This window comes from Megascapheus bottae, chromosome 3 (assembly GCF_031878675.1).
Source record: "Megascapheus bottae isolate mThoBot1 chromosome 3, mThoBot2.hap1, whole genome shotgun sequence".
Classification (NCBI taxonomy): Eukaryota; Metazoa; Chordata; class Mammalia; order Rodentia; family Geomyidae; genus Megascapheus; species Megascapheus bottae.
In genome coordinates this window covers 8588600-8612588 of record NC_143511.1, presented here as the reverse complement: position 1 = coordinate 8612588, position 23989 = coordinate 8588600, and the positions used below count along the sequence as shown (strand labels likewise).

Below are 23989 nucleotides of genomic sequence, written 5' to 3'. Positions count from 1 at the left end.
CCACTCACAATATCTTTTGTGGATCAAATACTCTAGACCAAGAATTGTATGGTTCTTCAGAAGCAGGGAGACCTATTGAGTGTCTTGAGTCTCCAACGCTAAAACACTGTGAACAGTGCATGCTGGGAGTCATTTTGCCTGAGCTCGCATCCTAAGATCCAAAACTGAATCGTTATGTGACTTTGGGCAAATTAATTAGTCTTCTAGCTCTAGATTGCTTTTCTGTAGATTAAAAATAATAGGCCCTACTTATAAGCTTTGTTGTGTGAGTACTTAGAGCAATGCTCTATTAGAAAAAAAGCAAGCCAAAGAAGTGTTTGTGTGTGTGTGTGTGTGTGTGTGTGTGTGTGTGTGTGTGTGTGTGACTCTGGTAAAAGAAATACATGTTATATGTTAGATGATATCACTGACTTACTTATCAGCCATGGGAAAATGCTGGGGAAGAAGTCCGGAAGTACAGCCCATAAAATATAGTCAGGCTTCCCAGTGCCAAGTGTGGGTACTGATTTACACCTGAGACCTTTGAAGTGATAGGAGTAGGACATGAAAATCAAGTCTACTTTTCTGCTACTGAAGACACTCTACTCCTCACTGTTTTGGTCTTTTTGTCTGTTCATTTCTCTTTAGAGCCTTTTCTGCATTTTCCCAAGGTAAACCAGTAATATTGACATTGGTGGAGTTGGGATACCTGAGAAATACTGTGTGATCATTGCTGTTTGGATATGAAATGTTGAAATAAGAGTCAGAAGAGCCATGTCCTAGTGGCTTACTTTTGTAATCCTAACTATTCAGGAGGTTGAGACCTGAAGATCACAGTTCAAAGCCATCCCAGGCAGGAAAGCCCATGAGACTCTTAATTAACCATCAAAAAAACCAAAGTGGAGCTGTGGATCAAGTGGTAGACTGCCAGCCTTGTGCAAAAAAGCTCAGGGATAAGGCCCAGGCCCTGAGTTCAAGCCCCAGGACCAGCACATGCCCAACACACACACACACACACACACACACACACACACACACACACACACACACAAGAAAAGTCTAATCCTTGGTTCTAGGCTGTAGCAGAATAGTGATGCCCACATCCAAGGTAAAATTTACAGAAAAGGAGCCAGCTTTGATAGGCACAATAAAATCCCATGGGACCAAGTAGTGTTGGATGCCATTAGGTATCTAGGTAAATTCCTAACATGTTAAGGTGCTTAGGTGAATGTGGTCAGAGTAACCTGAGGCCATACCCATTTGTACTATTTGAAATCAGGACACATTCTTGGAACAGCAAAGGATGGACTCTTGAATCATGGATCTTGAATACTGGATCTGGGTTTCTTCACCTATAAAATAATATATGTCTTTCTTGGCATGTAGATATTCCTTGATATATGATAGAATCATATCATACTCACTCATCATAGGATTAAAAATATTCTGAGTTTTAATATGTAAACATATTGCTGGGAGCTGGTGTCTCATGCTTATAATCCTAGAATGTCAGGAGACTAAGATCTGAGGATGGTGATTTGAAGTCTGCTTGGACAAGAAAGTCCATAAGACTTATTTCTAACTGACCACCAGAAAGTTGGATGTGAGGTTATACTTTAAATGTTAGAGTGCTAGCCTTGAATGAAAAAGCTAAAAGTCATTGCCTGAGGACCCGAGTTCAAGCCCTAGTATCAGCAAATACACACACATACCCAACACACACACACACACACACAAACACATACACTCACTCACTCACATACATCCTTAGCCTGGATTAAGAACAAAATTTAAATTTCAATGGACTACATATCTTCCCCCATCATTGTAAAGTCAACAGATTGCAAGTTGAACTATAGTAAGTCAGGGACCATCTGTATTCTGAAATTTTACTGCAGAATAAATACCTATTAAATATTAGCTACTCCCCAGGCTGTATCATGGGAATATTTAGAAGAGTGATATTCTAATTATTTACAAAAGAAGTAGGTTATCAGGCAATTTGTTTATGTAATTTCTGTACTGAGGATTGGAAGGTCTTTGCCAAGATCAGAGCTCTGACCTCCAGGGGTGAGCTGAGCTCTCTCTCAGAGTCCACCACCAGCAGAGATTCTGATTTTGCCTGACAGTGCCCCTCCCTTCCTGAGATAGCATGGAGATGCATGTTTATGTATTTCCAGCCATTACCCCCAGAGCTCAGATTTTCCTGTCCTTGGTGTCACTTTAATTAATACACTCCTGTGTGCTGGGTGACAAAATTAGGTTGCAGGGGTGGCAGGCATTTATATCATGAAGGAAGAGAAAAAGGTGTTTTGTACCATTTTCCTTTTTGAGCTCTGCTATTAATCTTTGAAATCAATACTCCTTTATTTTTGGCTCAAGAAGATGGAGTTGGGGTGGAATCAGACTGTCAAGCAATCTGAGGCCACATCTGCATAAGTAATAGAGATGGTTGGTTCTGTTCACTCTAGGTGAAAATAGGCGTCCCTGGCCAGATGTGGTAGGACCGGCCTTTGTGATTCTCATGCCAACTTTCTGATATGTTTGATTTAGGTAAAGTGCCTGGAACCTGCTGGGACTAAGTTGTTATTCAATACCATCTGCACTTTCACTATAATTAATATCACAAGAATTAAGATCCCGTGCTTTCATTGCTGTGTTAACCCCTTAGGAGCCTGGGGGAAAGTAGAAGTGTAGACCAGGCTTCTTAGAGGACTTTGACTTTCTCCGCTGATGTCCTTTCTGGAATCTCTCCATGGTTGGCCCCTGTCCACACGTACCCCTGGGGCTGTTGGACAGGAAACTGGACATTGTTGACCCCAAAGATAATTGGCTAAAATATCAGTCACTTCCACTTTCCTGATTCTTTAAACTGCCTCAAAACCCCCAATAACAGCACAAATAATAACTGTGATGATGTTGATAATAGTGGTAAGTGTTGTTGGTTGAGAGATTACTACTCTTGTATTATATTGTACAATATCATGTGTCATGTATGTGTGTGTGTGTGTGTATGTGTATATGTGTTTATATCATCTGTCAGTATTTGTAAGGAAGTAGATCCAGGACTCTTGTCTTCAGTGAGTGTGAAAATCTAAAGATGCACATAACCTACCTTCATCCCCAGTACATTTTAAATCATCTCCACATGACTTATAACACCTAATGCACATGTCAGTACCATGTAGTTATTGTCTTATATTGTTTAGCAAATACTGACAGGAAAACTAAAGTAAGTACCATGCATGATCATTATAGCTACAGAGGATTTTTCCCTCAAATCTTTCTAACCTACAGTCGGTTGAACTCTTAGATGTGAAACTCATGGATTTGGAGTATCAACAATGTATGAGTATGAAAACATACACACTACCCTGTGTGCTGTGAGTGCTTTGCCTCTCATCTCTTCTCACTTCACATTCACAACAGCAAGAAGGAATAATTGTATGCAAGTTTAATTAAATGACACTATAAAAATGTTCCTATAGTTCACATAATGCTTTTGGTATTGTTGATCTTTAAAAATTAAATGGTCTTTTGTAATGGAAAAAAATGAGAATGCACAAACCATAATAAATAAACCACATCAGATAATTTTTATTCACTGAGCCATTGTTAATGATGAGGACTCTGAGGCAGAGAATCAGTTCCCATGGTTGACATGTGGCTGGGCGCTGACTCAAATGTATGCGTGCTGGAGCAAAGTCATTGGCTTTTATTGACATATATCACTACATAACATAATTAGGTAGAAGTAGAAAGTCTTCAAGCAGATGAAGGACCTGTTGTGGCCTCCTGAGTTTCATTCCCTTGTAGAAAAATGAAATCTCAGATTCTACAATCATAGCCCCTGACATCTTTTTTTTTTCTTTTAAGCAGTTGTGGGGATTGAACTTTGTGCCTGGGCTCTATCCCTGAGTGCTTCAGCTCAAGGTTTAGTGCTCTACCATTGACCCACAGTGCCACTTCCAGTTTTCTGCTGGTTAATTGGAGATAAGAGTCTTTAGTTCCCAGACTGGCTTTGAACCAAGATCCACAGAAGTCAGTGTCCCAGGTAGCTAGGATTACAGGAATGAGCCACTGCACTTGGCTCCTCTATGGTTCTTATGGCTGTGGTTTAGCTAAATCCTCAGTTAAGTTGGAGCTCTAACTTGGGCTCCCCTGCCCAGCTTAAGCTGGCTGGGACTGTGAAAATGATATATCACACAAGACACGAACATATTCAGATACGACAAAAGGTTATAAAAAGAACCAGAAACGTCAACTGTGAAGTCTGAATGGCAAGATTAGTGTTAAAGCTATATTCTATTTTTTGAGGGAAGAGCTCTTAGGCAGACCTTGTTGTCTAGTCTCTGGTCTGGCTGTCATAAGCTATGAACAGGTCACTTCTTCCATATGACTACATTTGCTTCTCTTGGAGTGCATGGGACTCTTGACACACAGTAGCATGCTTTTCAATAGCATGCCTCCCTCAGCTGGAGGGCCTGAAGCGTGGAAACCAAGCCATCTCCTAAGGGGTAGTAGCCATGCGATTCTCAGGAGGTCCCTTTTGTCCTCCACTCTGCCTTCTGATGTGGCAGCATGTAAAGACTGAGCTGCTATTCTTTACCCCAAATTAACTGTTGAGGAGCGAGGAAGAAGTGAACCTGAGTTGGAGGAGAGTTTCTCCCTGTTAGTCATAGGAGTGTCTCTTGACAATAAATTGGCTCACGTGTGCACTTATTTACTGGACACATTGATTATTGGTATGGGTTAGTCATTGGGTATTTGAGTAACAATGCCCTAGGAGTGACATGATAACTCTACTGGGAGTCATTCCACTCATTTATTTCATCATTCACACAGCTCTACATCATTAGAGATCATTGTCTCCTGTGCATTTGGCATTGTGTTAGATCTTGGAAATTGAAAGATGAACCAGGACCCATGGCCTTTACCTTCACAGATTAGCAGTTTGAAATTCAGAGCAGTATGAGAGTCACTTTGTACTGTTCAGAAAGATAGTGGGTGCTGTGACTGAAAACTGAAGGACATAGGATGGCTGGAACAGTAGAAATGGATTTTCCCATAGCTCTAGATGCTAAAAGTCTGACATCAAAGATATTGTCTGGTTCCTTCTGAAGGCTGTTTGGGAAAATCTGTCCTCTGCTTCTCCTTGTCCATCTTTGGCATTTCTTGCCTTATACATTTATTACCCTGAGCTGGCCCTTCAACTTCACATTATGCTCATATAGCATTCTAAGTATCTGCATCCCAATTGTATTGTTTTCATTTAAAACAAGTACATCAGTTGTATTGAAATCAGGGCCACCCTGATGAATGTGGACTTTTGAAGACCCTGTCTGCAAAATAACATCACAGTCTTCACAGGTGCCAGGGATTAGAACTCCAGCCTATGGATTTTGTGGAAGAAGTAGTTCAATCCCCAAATGAGGATGGGTGTGCATTTAGTGGCAGCTTGCACATAGTGATCTGTAGCCAGTCTCTCAAGTATAAGGAGTGACGGTATCATTCATATGTGTTTCCCTGTGGCAGATGGGAGGGGCCAGCCATGAGGGCCATGGCCTTGGGAAAGCCTTTGTTTGGCCAGAGTATTAAGTAGAGGGGAGATGCCAGAAGAGTAAGGTAAAGGTCTTGTATGGCCCAGGGAGCTGTGTTTGGAGTGGTCACATTCTCCTGTTGGGAGTAGACAGCCGTGGAAAGTTTATTCAGAAAGCAGCGTAGTCAGAATTCCTCAGCACCTCCCATAGAGCCCTGGTCACACTGGTGTTGCAGGCCACAGTGACACATCCCATGTGGAGAGAGTCTGTACTTCTCTTGAAAAGAAACTTCCACTCCACCACAAGTTCACTGCCAGCTCTCCCTGCTCAAAGCCTCTGAACCTTGGGCTCACTCTGGGTTTGCGGTTTTTATATGTTCATTATTTCTCATCCAAGCACTGTAGGGCAATGTTATGTCACTATGAGGAGGCACAGTCACCTGAAATGATGCCTCTGGAGATGGTGGATATTTTTTCTCTTTTCTCCTTTCCTTTGTTTCCCTTTCCATTTCCCTTCCCTTTCCTCTTGCGCCTTTTCCTTTTCCTTTCCTTTCTTTCTCTTCCCTTCTCTTTTAGTGCCACTACTGGTGTGCTTGAATTCAGGGTCTGGGCACTGTCCCTTAGCTTTTTCACTCAAGGCTTGTGCTCTACTATTTAAGCAACAGCTCTACTTGTAACTTCTTGTGGTGAATGGAAAAGAAAAGTCTCACAGGCTTTCTGCTTTGCTTGGCTTTGAACCTTGGACCTCAGTTTTCTGAGTAGCTAAGATTACAGGCAGGAAACACCCCTGGCCAGCATAGAGATAGTGAATTTTCTTCACTCATGTGTGTGTGTGTGTGTGTGTGTGTGTGTGTGTGTGTGTGTGTGTGGCTGTGACCTTGGTGTGACTTGGAGATGAGCTTCCAAGCTCCTCAGTTGTGAGGAAGCAGCTGGCAGTGCTCTAACAGGGCAACGTTCTTGGTGTCTGGATAAACTGTTTATTGTTTAATTATCCGAAGGCTGGATGTTTTGGTTTTTGTTGTTGTTGCTGTTTGAGATCCTCCCCCTGGTAACTGATTCCCAATAGGCTACAAAATGAGATTCCAGTTTTCAGAGAAAAAAAGCTCATGATGTTTCTTGTTAGAAGACAGAATCCTAAACAAGATCCTGCCAGCTCAGACCACAGAACACTGAAATATCACAGCAGGAAAGAGCTGATGGATCGTCAGATCCAGGGTTTTCCATTGCACATGGTGGCAGAGCCAGACAGGGAATCTATGGCTCCATGGTAGTGTGGTCTCATTCTCTCATTCTGTCATTGGGAAACCTGCAGATTAGCACCATAGTTATCACTCACAATATGTTTCTTACTGGCACAATTCGCCGTGCCTTGTCTAAACTCATGAATGATCCCTGAATCCTCCAATAACCCCTGTGGCACATATGAGGACACTAATACATTGGGAGGTAGCTTCCACAAGGCTGCAGAGCTAGCAAGTGCCAGACTGAGGTCCCAAACCACAGAAGGACTTCTATGCGAAAGTCTGTACCTCTGTGACACTCCCCCAAATATCTGGGGCTCTTTCAGGCTAGCTGCATGGAACGACGTCTGTCAGGATGGGGCCATATTAGTCCCTACTTTCCTTCTGTTTCTCAACAAGCTCAAAGAGAAAACCAGGTTTCATAGCCAACAAGACTGGTTTCTTTTCTCTTTCTTCCCCTTCCTTCCTTCCTTCCTTCCTTCCTTCCTTCCTTCCTTCCTTCCTTCTTTCTTTTGCTGTAATTGGAGATAAGTGCCTCACAGACTTCCCTATCCAAGCCAGCTTCAAACTGCAATTTTCAGATCTCAACCTCTTGAGTGACTAGTATAATAGGCTTGAGCCAGTGGCACCCTGCAAGCTAGTTTCTTTTTAAATTTAAATTTAAGACTTACTGGTACCTTTAAGTAGTTGTACAAAGGAGTGTCCTTAAACAAGCCAGTTTCCGAGTACAATGCATCTTTATCAATGTCACCCCTTCCTACCCTTAAACTCTGTGGTTCTATTTTTACATATGTATATCGAATATAATGGCTTCCTTCCTTCATTTGTTCCTCCTTCTCTTTAGCCTCTCTGCCCCTCAACAAAGCTTTACAGCTTCTTCGTATATATTTTGTTAAACTGATTTTTAGTTGTTAATCTTTATACTGTTGGAATCCTTCCGCATGTATATTATGCTTTGTAGTCTCAGGTACTCAAACTTTCAAGTTGAACAGATTCTTGGTGACTTGACTTAAGCTTTTATATCATGAGGAAAGTTGTGTCCTGGGACTGAAGACAGATAACCACCTGTGGGGTAGCTGCGGGAATGCGGAAAAGTGGAGCTATTCCCAGCTCTGGGTAGGATTGATGATGCCTAAATATCAGGGCTTCCCAGTGTATGTTGTCAATAATCTTTCCATGGTGGTTTATCTAGGTCCAGAGATGGGTAGGATTTGTTTTTCTAGTATTGGGACTTGAAATCAGGGCGTGTGCACTGTCCCTTGGCTTTTTCCCACCAGGACTGATGCTCTACCACTTGAGCCACAGCTCTACTTTCATCTTTTTGGTGGCTGTCTGGAGATAAGGATCTCACAGACTTGATCCTTAGAGCTTGGCCTTCTGAGTAGCTAGGATTACTAGTGTCTTATTTTCCTGGGTGTTCTATTTCTACTGGACACTGGCAGAGTTATCCTCAGTGGCTTTCCTAAACCCTAAGAAGTTAATGGGATGAATAATTATCCCAGAAAATGAGAAACAGGCCCATGCTCCATCCTGCCAGTATATGGCTGCAGCTGTAGACTGTGCTGTTCTAACAGGCGCTGGCAGATGCCAGTGAGGCCTGCCTAAGATATTCAGACAGCCCATGGTATTGGCTGGATACAGTGCCAGGAGAGGGCTGACTGGCTTGTAGGGCTCCTGATGGTGGTCTGGTTGGCACCTGGCATTGCTCATGTTGCCCAAAGACATTTTGTCTGAGAGAAAATGGGCTGAAAGTCCCATAAAATGGACATCATCCCTCTTTGGAGCTGGTTTGAGATAATCTTTGACATAGCTCAGAGATACAGGTCTGAAAATGCTGGGTATTATATGAATAAGCCATGTCAACCTTTTTTTTTTCTCCTATGGGCCAGTTCCCAAATCTCCAAACTTCATGATCTATAAGGTAGAAATATTATCTTACCAGAGATCCCATCTATGGTGTAGCACTTTGCCCAAAGTTGGATTCCTTCTATCCTCTGGTTTCAAATGACACCTGTCAACAATAAACATACCTTCTTTTCCCAAATTTCTTTCCTAACCTTTCTATCATAGTTTTTGTTCTTGCTAAAGAGATTCAGAATGGCTAGCAATGCAGAGTTTCATATGTAATTAGCTAGTTGCTCATTGTTCAATAATAGGTTCTTGTATGCTAGAATCCCCTTCTCGCTGGCTTTGCCACAAGGGAAGGGACTCTGTGTGTTTTCTTGCACAGACAGTTTTATCAACCCAGAGTTGTGTAGAAACCTGAGCAGTTGGTTGTCTCTCAAGCTGTGAACCCTATTCCAGCTGCCTTGGCTTGTTTATCTGTCATAGGAATTGGCCTATACTTGGTTTCCCATCTCACACTAGGGAATCCCAAGCTGCTCCTGTATTCTAGAGTTTGTCATAGTGAATGACATCACTTAGTCTGGGTATCTGGACACTCCCCAGGCCATCAGTGCACACGCAGACATGCATATACCCTGGCTTAAACCTGTGCATGTGCACATAGCTAGATATGAATTTGTGCATGTGCATGTGTATACACACATATGCACTAAAGTATATGTTGGTTGGGTGCTGGTGGCTCACACCTATAATCCTAGCTACTCAGGAGGCTGAGATCTGAGGATTGTTATTTGAAGCCAGCCTGGGTGGTAAAGTCTGTGAGACTTGTTTTTGTTTTTGTTTTTTATGTGACAGTCACATAAGTCAGATAATGAATACATTTCTTGTTGAACAGTGTTAACCTCTCTCTCAATTTCTCCCAGTTGTTTTCCGTCCCTCCCCATCCCTAAGTCAGATAAACTTACAAGACAGACTCTTATCTCACCCAAATAACTGGAAATGGAGTATGTGTGATTCAAGTGGTATAGCATCAACCGTAAATAAAAAGGCTAATGGACAGCATCCAGGCCTTGAGGTCCAACAGACAGACAGGCAGACAGACAGACAAAAAAACCCATATGATTTGTTTTTTGTAGTGATTTCCCCACTTTCCAATGTGTAGGACAAGCCACTTGATCACCTCTGAGTTTTCTGACCCCTGATGGTTTAGAGAACACTGATGGTTTATCATAGTTTCAACATCACTGTGCTTTCATAGTTCCAGTATGACTATCCTCTAAGTGGTTATGGATAATTGTTTTATCGTGGACTTATCCATTATTCTTCTTATTTGCCTATCCTAACAAACCAACAGTAGTCCCAGAAGGTCTCACTGCCTCCCTCATGCACCTGTCTTTTGAAAATACTGTTACTCTGGCCCAGAATGTCTTTACTTTTTCTGCTATATGCATTCATTTTTGTACTGCATCCTCAGCTTTGACCTCATTTTTCTTATGTACCTTCTCTTTTCTCCTTTTGAGTCTACCCATAATGTATGTCCAAGCTGGGAAGTGTTCTATATCATGACCCCATGTCACTGTGTATAATTGTAGCAATGCCTTTTGTTGTGTGTACCAGCACTGGAGCTTGAGCTCAAGGCCTAGGCTCTGTCCCTTAGGTTTTTTCCACTCAAGGATAGCTCTCTACCATTTAAGTCACTGATCCACTCTTAGTTCTTTTCTGAGTAATTGGAAATAAGAATATCAGGGTTATCTTGCCCGGGATGGCTACCATCCTGAGTCTTGTATTTCAGGCTCCTGAGTGGTTAAGATTATAGGCATGAGCCTATAGGTGTCTGGGTTCATACAGCACATTTTGCATGATTTTTTTAATTATCTATGTACTTATTAATCCTTCCCATATAACTTAGCTTCTTCCTGTAACTCTGGGATGAGCTAACATGTCTAACATGTCTATGTTTTTGTTTCAATCCTTCCTGGGCATGAAGACATCTTCTTAACTTGAGTCTCCTGTAACTGTCTATTTCTTAATCTCTCCAAGCCTCTGATCTGTGAAATGGGATGGGGAAGGTAATAATTTTTTGAAAGGCTTATTGCCAAGGTTAAATGAAGCAATGCAAATGAAGTGTAAGCATAGTCTGAGAGTTAGTAGTATTGTATCATTTTTTTTCTGACATGTTAAATGACTGACAGGGAAGCAGACATAGTAGAGGGGCCCAGAAGGAAAATAGAGAAGGGACCTAATGGGGAGAAAAGAGCCTTGGACTCCTGGTGTTGCTCTGGAGTATGAAGGGAAGCAGGCTGTGCCTAGGTGGAAAGAAGGCACCTTCACAGCCTCCAAGAGGGTAGCCACTCTGATTTGCATTTCAGCCACATTTATGACACCATCATAATGGATTAAGAGCCCCAGCACTGATATATTAAAGGTTAATGGTGCATCCTGCTTTTGTATTGATTTGTGGCAGCAAATATTTGTGGGTGTAGAGAGCTGAGAGCCAGCATGTTCTTGGCATGGAGGAACTGGCGGCTGGCAGGGCTGCTTGTGGAACACTCTCACTGAATGTCAGGGATGCAAGAGCCAAGGAAGCCAACAGCAGCTGCATCCTGGTGGGATGCTGTCAGCCAGTGGAGGCACATTTCCAAAAGTAAGGTGGATCTTGAAACTTCATCCCCCTGAAGGTGGATCCCATAAAGAAGCAGGCTAGATTCCCAGACTCCTTAGAGATCTCTTGTGTTCTCAGCTGTGACCTACAGCACTGTGTTCCTCCTCCTGGCCCAGAACCGCAACTCTTGTATTCAAGCATTGCTATGACTGCGTGTCTCAGATTCTCTATCCATCCATGGTCCTGAAAGGAGACTGGACATCCCTAGAGGTATGCTTTTCCCAGTAGAATCCAAGCTTAGATGCTTGGCAAGAAAAGGTTAATTTATTTACATTGAATGTTTCATGCATAGCACCCATGTTCATGACAATGTCATGTAGGGAACAAAATGTTTTTGTTTGGCTGGAACACTCCTATAGTGCCCCCAGATCCCTCATTCCTGATGAGAGTTGGGCAAAGTTGCAGACACTGGTGCTGTAACTACAAGAGGAGAAGTTACAGAGCACAGTCATGTGTCAGATTGGTTTATATTTATTTGATCAGCTACTTCAAAGAGAGTAGGAGGGGTTTATATCATAACAAAGGCCTCCCAGAGACTGTGACATTGGATCAGTCAAGATATAAGAGAGGGAGGCAATTGGAGATCTGAAGGAAGGGTAGACCAAGTAGACCAGAAGATGCCGCTATGAATATCTCAAATGAGGAAGATGTGGAGATGGGTGTGTGAGAGTAGAGGCACTAGCACACTAGCATTCAGACCATTGAGACTTTCAAGGCCATGTAGGGAATTTTTTTATATTCCTTTGAGAGAGAAATTGTCTTGGGAGTATTTTAAACAGTGAGGTGGCCGAGTCAGGGGTTACATTCTAAAAGGATTGTTTGCTTGTTCCCCAGAGAATAGATTATATAAGAATTAAAAGTGGGGGCCGGGAGTTTGGCCTAGTGGTTAAAGTGCTTGCCTCACATGCATGAAGACCCGGGTTCGATTCCTCGGTACCACATACCTTGAAAAAAGCCGGAAGTGGTGCTGAAGCTCAAGTGGTAGAGCTCTAGCCTTGAGAAAGTCCAAGGACAGTGCTCAGGCCCTGACCTCAAGCCCAGGACTGGCAAAAAAAAAAAAGAATTAAAAGTGGAAGCAAACTGTGTGCCTACAATCCTAATTACTAGGGAGGCTACAATCTGAGAATCACAGTTCAAGGCCAACCTGGGTAGAAAGTCCATGAGACTCCAAACTAACCACGAAAAATAGTTGGAATTGGAGCGGTGGCTTAAAATGGTAGAGACCCACCCCTGTTCCTCCTCTAATTCTCCCAACTCAGTCAAACACTATTCTGTTCTTTGAGTTTCTGTGGCCAAAAACTTTAGAACTTCTGCCAATTCCCCTCTTTTTGCATGTCTCACAAAATTTTCATTGTATCTGATCTCTTGTACATCAGTCAAGAACCTAAGGGCTTCCTCTCTCCTTCACTGCTAATCATTCAGTTTCTCTCTGGATACTGAGAACACTTTCTCTAAAGATCTTCCTCTTTCCATTTCCTTTTGTCTTTGTACAAGGCTTGAGGCTTGAACTCAGGGCCAGGTGATATTTTTGAGCATTTTTGGTTAGCACCAGCAGCTAGCTATGGATTTTTATTTTTAAGGCAGAAGATGTATATGTTTTCAATCTGATGGAAATGATCTATAAAGAGAAGTCATTTCATTATATAGGAAATAGAAGTGACAACTAGAAGAGAAGTGTACTTTGCAAGAAATAGAGTTAGACATAAATAGGACCAGCAGCAGAACCTGTAGTTTAAAAGAAGGCTGGGTAGCTGGGTGCTTTTGGCTCATGCCTGTAATCCTAGCTACTCAAGAAGCTGAGGTCTGAGGATCACAGTTAGATGCCTGCTAGGGCAGGAAAGTCTGTGAGACTCTTATCTTCAATTGCCCACCAAAAAGCCAGTAGTGGTTCAATGGCTCAAGTGATAGAGTGCTAATTTTGAGTAAAAAGAAGCTCAGGGACAGTGCCCATGCTAAGAGTTCAAGTCTCAGGACAGGCAAAAAAAAAATAACAAATAAAAAGGAAGGCCAGGGCAGGTATACAATGGTTTTAGAATAACAAATTTATTTAAAAGGTACAGTTCTTTACTGATGACTTCTCCCTACTTGGGAAACAATAAGCAGAGTTAGAAGTTCATGAATTGCACAGTGAAATTTAGATTTCTAGTCAGTATCAAGAGTCCACTTGAAGCCAGTGAAGTTAGTGAGTCTAATATTAGAGCCATCAACAGCCTGACTCCATTTCCTGTCTCAGCCATATTCAGCTAGTCAGCTACAAAGACAGTGTTCATGTAAACCAGAGTTGATTGTGACAGAAAACATGAACTGAGCACCTGCTGCCTATCTGTCACACCATTTATAGGCGTACTGATCTGTTATGCCCTGAGGAGGTTATGTCTAAGTTGGGAATCTTGCTCTCTCTCCTCCCTTTCCTTGGCTCCCTCTTTCCCCTTTTCTTTTTCCTCTCTCTCTCTCTCCCTCTCTCTCTCTCTCTCTCTCTCTCTCTCTCTCTCTCTCTCTCTCTCTCTCTCTCTCTCTCTCTCTCTCTCTCTCCTTTAGTATTCTTCTTCCTTTCTCTCTTATTCCTCTTTCACTTCTTTCTGTCTTCCTTTCCTTCCTGGGCATGGATCTAGTGGGCATAAATTCATTTCATCTCTAAGACCTTAGTGCTGAGCTGAGTCCTTGTAATGGGAAGATACTGAGCCTGAATGCAGATGGGAGGTAGGGGTTGTTGACAAAACAGGAGATCCTCAGGCTGGTAGTACCCCATGAGCAGAGCAGGCTATGAAAATGCAGGAGAAGGCAATAGGAGAGAACAGAAGTAATCATGTAGAGCCTCCTTTATAAGGGTAGTAGAGTCACCCGCATTGGACACCATTAATAGTGTAGATGTTGAGCTTCTGCTATATTCCAGGACCTTCACTGTGCACTTGGGCCACAGCTACCTCACTTCCTTTAAGTGCTCTTCACAATATCCCTTACTAAGCTGTTCTCACTTCCAAGATGCAAGTGGAGTCCTCTCACAAAAAGAAAACACAGGAATCAGTTGCCCACTATGTAATGACTCATCTACCCTAGTCTGTCTTGAGGGCAATATACCAGGCTTGGTTGAATCCAGGAGGAAGAATCAGAAGCCAGGGAGCATTTGGTCTGCCCAGTGTAATAATTCCCAGAACGGATTTCTGGATGCTGGGGATGGTCTTGTAGCCTTTTGAGTCAGTCTGGGTGTGTCAGTCTGGTCACTGAAGATACAATTATCCCAGGTCCTGGCTTGCTCATTATATTTCCAGCTGGCAGGGCAGGCGGTTGAAGGTGCAAGGAAGGCAGGGGTCTTATTTTCCAGACAGATCTCAGCACACTGAATGACTGACCCAGATGCAGGTGAACACAGGGGAGAGAAGAGAACATGCTAAGTTCTCCAGACTCAGAATGGATACTTGGATGTCAAAGGAATTGTTAAAAATCACTCTGGGACCGGGAGTTTGGCCTGGTGATAGAGTGCTTGCCTAGCATGCACAAAGATCTGGGTTCGATTTCTTGGTACAACATACGTAGAAAAGCTGGATGTGGTGCTGTGTCTCAAGTGGTAGAGCTCTAGCCTTGAGGAAAGCCCAAGGACAGGGCTCAGGCCCTGAGTTCAAGGCCCAGGACTGGCAAAAAAAAATCATTCCACTCATTTGTGTTTACAGTAGCATAAAATGCAAATTGGGGAGCAACACATTTCTGAGAAGTAGGAGATTTGTAACTGTTGCCTGCTTCTTTGCCCTATTTTTTGCTTTTATATTTTATTTATATTATCCAGGGTTGTTTCTTGTAAGAATGGAAATAGATATGTACAAATGCTTTTAGATCTTTTCTTTTTTAAATTTCCATTTGCATTTTATTTAGGACATATTTTCATCTTGATAATACAATAGTACTCTCTAACATGAGAGAGAAAGCTTCCAACACTCATAGTGTATGCCTGAAATCCATATTTATCAAATGCTATATACCACTTTTCCGATGTATACCTACCTACATGTGATAAAGCCTCACTCATCAATTAGTCACAGTAAGAGATTTAAAATGATAATAGATACCAGGAGCCAGTGACTCACACTTATAATCCTTGGACAGGGTTCCCGAGGTGGTTTGTCCCTAAGTACAATTCAGGTCTGCAGTCACTCTGCTGACTTCAAGAATTCCCACCGACTCAGCTGTGGATACCAGGAGCTTAGTGCTTCAACTTCCTCCAGGCATTCTGGGAGGTTCTGAGGAAAGATTCTAGGACAGAAGCTGACAAGCAACTCCCCAGTAGCTGCCCACTGCCTTTTCTCCTGGGCTATTCTCAGGATTGTCCCTTAGGAGCTGAGCTTCTCATCTCCTTTTTGCGTAGAGGAAGAAAATGCACTGGAGCCAGAGGCCCTAGATGTGAATTTTAATGCCTGAAGCATTCATCTTAGCTGTAAAACAAAATCTCTTCCTCCATTTTCAATAATTCTTATTCTGCTCTGTTAATCTCCCTAGCATTTTCCTCACTTTATACGTGACATCCGAGGTTAGCAAGCCGTGTCCTCACAGGCCACTTACAACCGACCACCTGTTTTCCTGAAAGCTAAGACTGCATGCACCTCTTTGAACATTTTTTGCAGTGCTGAAAATCAAAAACAAAAATGAAAGACATATGACTGAGTGGCCGGTGGCCATCAGAGCCCACCTAAGCCCTGGGAAGTTCCTTTCCAGAAGGGTTGCTAACCCTCACATAACATATTATTGCTTTGCTGTGGGTGATGCTACCAGTCTCTCTCTCCACCTCTACTAAGTGAATGCTACATATGGTTCCTGCTCTCCTTCCCCTAGACCCAGAGCAGGGCTCAATACAAGCAGACATTCTAGAAATGATGGGTGTCCAACGATGAATGGATGAAAGGTAGAAGATACTAAGGAAGGCTTGTACTGCCTGGGAAAAGGTTCGGAGGTGGTATATATGGGAGAGCCATAGGGATGATGCCCAGAAGGGGTGGGACAGCAGGCAAGGAAGGAGTATATCCTGGTACTGAAGATTCTGGGCATCAGTAGAATCCTGGTCAGGCATCCTTGCCCAGCGCCATCTCTCACTGATTCAAATGTGAGCCAGAAAAGCAATACATTTGGAATGATAGCAGATACATCTGTGCATTGTCACAGATGGGGACAGTGTCCCCATATTTCTGGGTCTATGGGCTACTCCACTCATTTCCTTTCTTCTTCGAGGAGAATAACAGGACTTCGGGATTTAGATTTATCAGGCAGGGTATGACATCCTCACTGTGGTTGAAATCTGCTTTGCATATCCTGTATATTGATTCTTCTCTTGTTGCAAGTGTATTTATCTCCATTGCCAATGTAAATATTTCTGTTAACATGCAAAGATGGATTTATAAGGTCTGTATTATTGATTTTTCTCATGCCACAAACACATTTATCTCTTTGTTAATGAAAATGAATCTAAGAAGTAGTGAGATTGATTTGGGGGGTAAAGGTGTGGGGAGGAAGGGGGTGAAGCCACACTGGGGTGATTGCCCTTGGTTAAGTCTGAAAGACACATTGTGAGACTCTGAACGGTGTGTGTGTGTGTGTGTGTGTGTGTGTGTGTGTGTGTGTGTGTGTGTGCGTGTGTTTGTATGTAGGGAGGAAACTGCTCTCAAGACTGTACAAAGTCCTTGTTCTTTTGTTTGCCAATCCTGGGTGTTGAACTCAAGGCCTAAGCACTGGCTTTGGGCTTTCTCAAGGCTAGAGCTCTAACAGCTGAGCCACAGTACCATTTCTGGCTTTTTTCTATGTATGTGGTACAGAGGAATCGAACCAGGGTCTTTCATGCATGCTAGGCAAACACTCTCTCATTAGGCTGAACTCCTGGCCCACAAAGTCCTTTTTCAAGACAGTGTTTTAGGCTCATAGAAAACCATGGAAGAAGAGATTGTGAAAGCTAGAGAAGGTCCTACCTGAGGTAGGAGACACAGAAAAGTAGTTCTCACTGTTCTAATCTCTGGATCAGCCAAGCACAGATGAATGGAAGAGAGGGATTCAACAAAAAGCTTGGAGGGGAGCATGGCCTTTGATATGGAAAGAGCTCCAAACAGAACACAATGCAGAAGTAATGTAAGAAGATACATAGTGAACTGAAATGGCAGAAAGCCACAAGGCACCCATGCTTACGCTAACACATGTTCCTGGCCAGTTCAAAACAGGTAGGCAGCCTAGGAATGATGCTGTGTGTGTGTGTGTGTGTGTGTGTGTGTGTGTGTGTGTGTGTGTGTGTGTGTGTGTGTGTGTGTTTGTCTGTGTCTGTGTGTGTGTGTGTGTGTACATGCACACTGGTCTTGGGGCTTTAATTCAGGGCCCAAGCACTGTCCCTGAGTTGTTTTTTTTTTGCTCAGGGCTAATGTTCTACCATGTTAGGTACAGCTCCACTTCTCTTTTGTTGTTGTTGTTTTGTTTGGGTGCTTAATTGGAGATAAGAGTCTTGTGAACTTTCCTGCCTAACCTGACTCCAAACTGTGGTCCTTGATTTTCAGCTTCCTGAGTCACTGGGATTACAGACATAAGCTGCTGATACCTGGCTAGAGAATTGTTTCTGCTGCCTCTTGGAGGCAGTTTCTTGGGTGTTTGGGTGTCTGTATGCTCACCCTTGGTCATTACATTAGATACCAGTGCTGTTGGTAAGACCATAGACAAGTTGTTGGTAAGAAACATTTGCCCAGATCCAGCCAGGGAGACAGATTGGTTCTGATCATACAATCCTGGAAGCTGAAGCACAGTATTTACCCACATCTTTCTCCACTCAGGTTTTTACCACCCCAGTGTCTAGCCTTTAATACCTTCTTGTGGACTCATTCAACCCCCTTCACATGCTGATTGGAAGTCTAATAGGAGAGCTGGCTCTCCTTAAAATCTGACTGTGGGCTAGGTATATATATTTGATCTCAATCTTCCCCAGTTCTATGAGAACAATGAATTATAAGGCCTTGGGGATGATCAAGACTGCAGCTCCAAGGGCCATTGTGAGAGATACTGGGCTACTCAAGCAAGTTGAAGCATTCAAAGGCAGGAGCCACGTCTAGGGCTCCCATGTCTTTTTAACAGGTAACCATAGCCCTGCACGGGCATCCCAGAGGATCATATCTCACATAGCAGGACCTTCTCAGGTAAACAGTGCTCTCCCTGAATACCCTACCTCTTGGTTCTCTAAATACCTGCTTTCACCCATCCTACAGATTTGATATATTCATGGCTTTCTTATTCAGAAGACTTTCATCAGCCCTGGTCCATGAATTAATGGCTCCTCTTCTGTGATTCTGGGCTCCCTCATATGGACCTGTCTTTCTATCCCATTCACATTGTTTGGTCACTGTGGGTTTACTTCTCCACTCACCTATTCCCTGTTGCAAACCCCTGGAGGATGCTCACGATTCATCTTGTGCTCTGTGTGACACGAGCCTTATATACTAGACATTCAGGAATTGTAAGGGAAAGGAACCGTTCCTGTGTCTATGGAGGTGCATGGTGCATGGTAGTTTGACAGAGACCCTGTCTTTGAAGGGTGGGCCTACCTTTTCTTCTCTGTTGTTGTCAATGCCTGAACAACTGTATGTAGTTATTGCTGGAGAAAATGGCTTCAGAAGAATACTACATTTCCTGTGCTGCCAGGACAATTCATTCCTGGACAAGCTTTCTTGACTTTTCTCAGATGAACACCTTATCTGGCTTCAACATCTGTTGTCCACTGACTGCCAATGTTGGCTTGGCAGCCTGGCTGGCTAGCTGTCCTTGCTCTCCTTTCTCCTTCCCTGAGTGACTCTTCCAGAATGGTGTACTTTACCAGGAGGTGGCTTTGGGGTGCCACTATTTAGGCTCTTTGGGTCAGGCCCTCTTAAGGTTGAATTACCTTGGGAAAATGGCAGTGGTGACTACAATGTGCCTAGCCTTGTAGTGAGGCTGAAAATCTTTGTTGGAAGAGGCAGTGCATATCCTTCTGCGACAGGGAAATCTCCATGTTGATTCATGGTTAGGGGGGAGGCTGGGTCAAGCCGTGGCATCTAATGTTGAAGGTGATGTTCTGAAGACAAGACAAGTAGCTATGCTGGAACAGAAAGGGAAACAGAATCATAAACATCTGGGCTGCCTGCTTGTCATCAGAGATGTTCCCTGATCCTTTGACTGTGGGTATGGTTGTGAATAAATACCAGGACCAGAGAGGGTAATCTCCATTTCAAATGTGGGGAAGAAACAGGAGAGCCACACTCCCTGGCTTTTATGCATTCATTCTGCACTCAAGGAAACAGCAGTAATTTAGAGTAGTTCAGTATTTAGACTCAACTGTGTAATTCATCCTGATGTTTCCCATTCATCAAAGCCTTGTGTTTGTTTGTAGTACCATGAGAAAAATAAAAAAATGTGGAAAAAAATTCCTCTTTCCTTTCATTACAGGCAAATTATGACAAAGTTACAACCCTTGGGGCCCTTCAAGCAAAGGAACATCTTGCTTCAATTAGATATAAATAATGAACAATAATTAGGAAGATTTCTTCATCGAATTTGTTATTTCATGTTTCCTTTCATCTGCAGTGTACTGAAATCAATCCTGAACTCTGTTTGTGGGCTATGTAGCAGAGGCCAGAGGAATGCTGGGAAGTTTGTCTTTCTAGCTAGAAAGGAGCCAGATACTGCTGGACCTCCGTGAGGACATTGCTAGCCCTGAGTACAGAGTCACCCTGTGATGATCCAGCTTCCCCTACACCAGGCCCCCAACACTTTACAGTCTGTGGAGACAAGATCTATTACAGCAGCTCACTGCCTCCAGTTCCTGAGCATGGACCATATCAGATGCCGCTATATGATCTGAGCATACCCAGCTTCTTCCTCTTGTCAACTCTCTGCTACAGGCTCTGCTGTAGCCCTGGGTTTAAAGATTTGGAAACTGCTGGAGCCTGTGGTTCATGACTATAAGCCTAACTATTCAAGAGGCTAAGATCTAGAAGACTGTGGTTTTAAAGAGCCAGCCTAGGCAGAAAAAAAACATCTGCCAGACTCGATTTTCAGAGTCAACTAGTAAAATGCAAAGGGTAAAACCTTGGCTGAGCAAGCAAAGTGAACAAGGGTAAAGCCGTGAATTCAAACTCCAGTATTTGTAGGCTGCAGTCTGAGTGATGGTAAGCCCTGGAAACAAGGTGGAGTTCCTGTTTGTCCTTGCTCTGGCATGCATAATGTTGAAGTGCAAGCCTGCTGCCAGGGAAGCCTGTAAAATGTGGAGATGTCACAGAGAGGCAAGGAATGGAGTGGCTTCTCACAAGGAAAGACAACAGGTGGATTTTAAAGTGGCTTGTGAAAGTGTACAGGTGTGTAGTTGAGAAGGAGGGATTCCAGGAAAAGGCAGTAACATGGCCTGGTGCCATAGATGAATTTTGGTGGCATTTTTCATTTTAAGATTGGCGATTGTGAAGTGTGGGAGTGGAGACAACTGACAGACATTGGAAGAAGGAGGCACTGTAAATTAAGATGGGAAGATTGGCTTTTACTGTGGGAATAGTGACTCAGAAAAAGGTATGGGTAGGGAAGTGGGTGGATAAAAATGAGACACGGAGATTTCTAGGAGAGAAATAAATCGTCATCAGATTACAGCCTGGCTAGATAGATTGGATGGCCACCATGATTTTTGCTTTTATAAATAAGAACTGTAACATTCTCTCAACAGGCTAAGCCATGCTCCCAGTATGAGTTTATTTTATTTTATTTTTATCTTATTTTGTTTTTGCTCTAATTACTTTTAAGACCACCTTCTTGTAGGAGGATCCTGCATAGCTGGAATTACAGTCTTGTACCACCACATATAGCTTATTGGTTGCCTCACCTGGCCTTGAAACATGATCCTTCCATGTTAGTGACCCTCTTAGTAGCTATATTATATTTCCAAATTCAGCCTGCCTGCCTGCCTGCCTTGCCTGCCTGCCTGCCTGCCTTCCTGCCTTGGCTCCTTCAGGCTCTTTTCCTTTCTTTTGTTTTCTGATAGTATGCTAGCACAAAACATTCAGTAGAAACTTCCATTCCTCTTGTATAATGCTCCTCAGTCAGTCATGTGATCGTGAGAGAGAATAGCCCTCATTCTTCAGTGTGTGGTGCTATCAATTTTGTAAAATTTAATTTTATTGTCAGGGTGATATACAGAGGAGTTTTAGTTACATACATAATAAGGTAGACAGTACATTTCTTGTGGGATATTGTTACCCCCTCCCATGTTTTTCTCCCACTTTCCCTCCTCCAGCCCCCAAGTTGTAGAGTTCATTTCCAACATATTCTCTTATGTGTATTGCCATTACATTGGTCCACCCTTTCTTCTTTGTCTTACCATTTCATTGATCCCTTTCCCTTTCCCTAATTCAAATAAATCAGTTACAGTGACAACAGGGAATAAAACATAGGGGGAAAAAAGAAAAAAAAAGAAATAACTTCACATAGTACATTAACAACACTCACAAAGAAAAACCCTTGTTTCCATATCCCGGAGTTTGTTTCACTTAGCATCATCATATACGGTCATATGTACATAGCTATTGAGCAATATACTAATTATTACAAATGAGGGAATCCATGGAGTCTGTGTTTCTTTGGTTCTGGCTGACTGTACTTATTATGATTTTTTCCCAACTCTTAAATACAAGTAATCAATAAGTTGCACAATATATTTAACCCTTTGTTAAAAAGAAGGCTTCAGGGAGGATTTCATCCAATCACAGGTTAGTGTCTGCATATATTGGGTAGATTAATGCTAAGGTATGATGTTCGTATTCTCCAGTTCATGATAGTTTCAATAAAAGATGGGTATGCTGGGACATAAGTACATCATAAGTCAAGGAGCATCTGCATGTCTCCTTCTGAAAAGAAGGTTCTCCAGCTCCGATGTCTGTCCTCAGGCTGCTGATAGTCCTTCCGGAGGCACTCTACCCAACAGGCACCTGGCTGGGAGCTACCTGAGCCTCCTCCTTATACAAGCCAGTGCTTTCAAAAGTGCTTTATTTTCCTTTCCCTATCCTTTAAATATCCATCAAAATTTGGACAGATGAATGGAGAGAGGAAAGGCAGAAAATCAGTCATTATATTCAATATACATGTATAAAACTGAAGCTACCGTGACATGAAGGTATGGGTGAGATTATGAAAGATGGGGGACAATGAGGGAAAGGGATGATATTGGCGATGCATTGTACTCAAAAACTGACTTGTTGAATGGAAAACCCTTTGTACAATTATTTACATTTTTTAAAAAATCTTAAGGATCATGAAATTTCAAATAAAACTCCAGGTTTCTTAGTTTATAATTAAAGAAAAATAAGCCCTGTCCAAGTAACTCATGTCTGTAATCCTTGCTACTCACATAGCTGAGATCTGAAGATAATAGTTCAAAGCTGGCCATGGCAGGGAAGTCTGTGAGACTCTTTTCTCCAAGTAAACACCCAAAAAGTTAGAAGGAGAGCTAGAGTGCTAGCCTTGAGCACAAAAACTCAGAGGTAATATCCAGGCCCCGAGTTCAAGGTCTAGTATGGGTATATGCACACAAGAAAAATAAAAATAAGTTGCTTGATGGTTGGTACTCAAAAGCAGTAACTGACTGGAGCTCTAAAACATCTGAAATCTTTTCAGGAATGCCATTCCATTGATCTAGCCTCCTAGTGTGAGTTTATCTTGTACTGGTGCCACATGTCAGTGGCCCGTATCTGCCATTTATCATTGTCATCATCATCATTAATCTCGCCAACATGACTATTTCCTTCTCCATTCTCTTTGAATGTTCAGGTCAGAAACATTCAATAATTAATATTATATTCTCAGTATTTATCTAGATAAAACAGGAATCCTGTCTACTTTTTCCTTATATACCTCAAGCTCAGTGGAAAGACTGGTTCTTTAAGTTCAGCATCTTTGAGGGAACCTAGCTACAGTAGAAGGCAGAGGCATGACAAAAGCCTTCTCTGGGCTGAGCTACTTATGCTGTTAGGCAATGGTTGTGAGTGGGTCTGGGTGGGCCTTGGATCTTAGGAAGAAATCACAGACCATTCCCATCTTTGCAGTGTATGATATGCAGTATATACTCATGCTTTGTTGCTTGTTTTCCTTTTTCTTTTTCTGGCATTTCAGGACATTCCAGGATCTGTCCAAGCAAGTAGAGATGCCTTACGGCACTGTGCGAGACTCTGCTGTCTATGAATACTTCCGAGCTAAAGGCACCAACCCCCTGGAGCAGGACAGTACATTTGCTGAGCTCTGGAGGGCTATCAGCAAGAATGGAGGGGCTGACAACTGTGTGTCCAACCCTTCAGAGGGCATCAGAAAGGTAGGGAGGAATTGGTGCTTGAGCACATGTGCTGAGCCAAGGCTGTGAATGGGCTAATCCTTAAGGTGTGAGACACACTCCCAAGTCTTTGAAATAGGTCTGTACCTGCAAGGTAACCTCTTCTCATATCTTTTTCCATTTTACTTTCTTTGTATTGTAAAGTTGATATGCAGAGGGTTACAGTTACATAAGTAAGGGAATGAGCCCATTTCTTCTTGAGCAGTGTTATCCCTCCCTCATTTTCTATCACTTCTCCCATCTCTCGGCACAAATTGTAAAGTTCATTTCCAACACAGTGTCTAGTGAGTATTTCTGTTGCATTATTTTGTCCTTTGTCCCACCATTTCTGTGATTGCCCTTCTCTTTCCCAAGTCAGATAAATTTATATACAAGGC

At 42.7% G+C, this 23989-nt stretch overlaps 1 protein-coding gene across 2 annotated transcripts in view; it reads left to right on the top strand.

The window, feature by feature from the left end:
* LOC150064913 (glutamate receptor ionotropic, delta-1-like) overlaps positions 1–23989 on the top strand; it is a 106831-nt gene that overhangs the window by 54409 nt on the left and 28433 nt on the right. For both annotated transcript variants that reach the window (XM_090329539.1, XM_090329538.1), the window contains exon 4: positions 23399–23594. In XM_090329539.1, the coding sequence (XP_090185665.1) occupies positions 23399–23467 (69 nt within the window). In that variant the 3' untranslated portion in view covers positions 23468–23594. The remainder of the gene's footprint in view (positions 1–23398; positions 23595–23989) is intronic.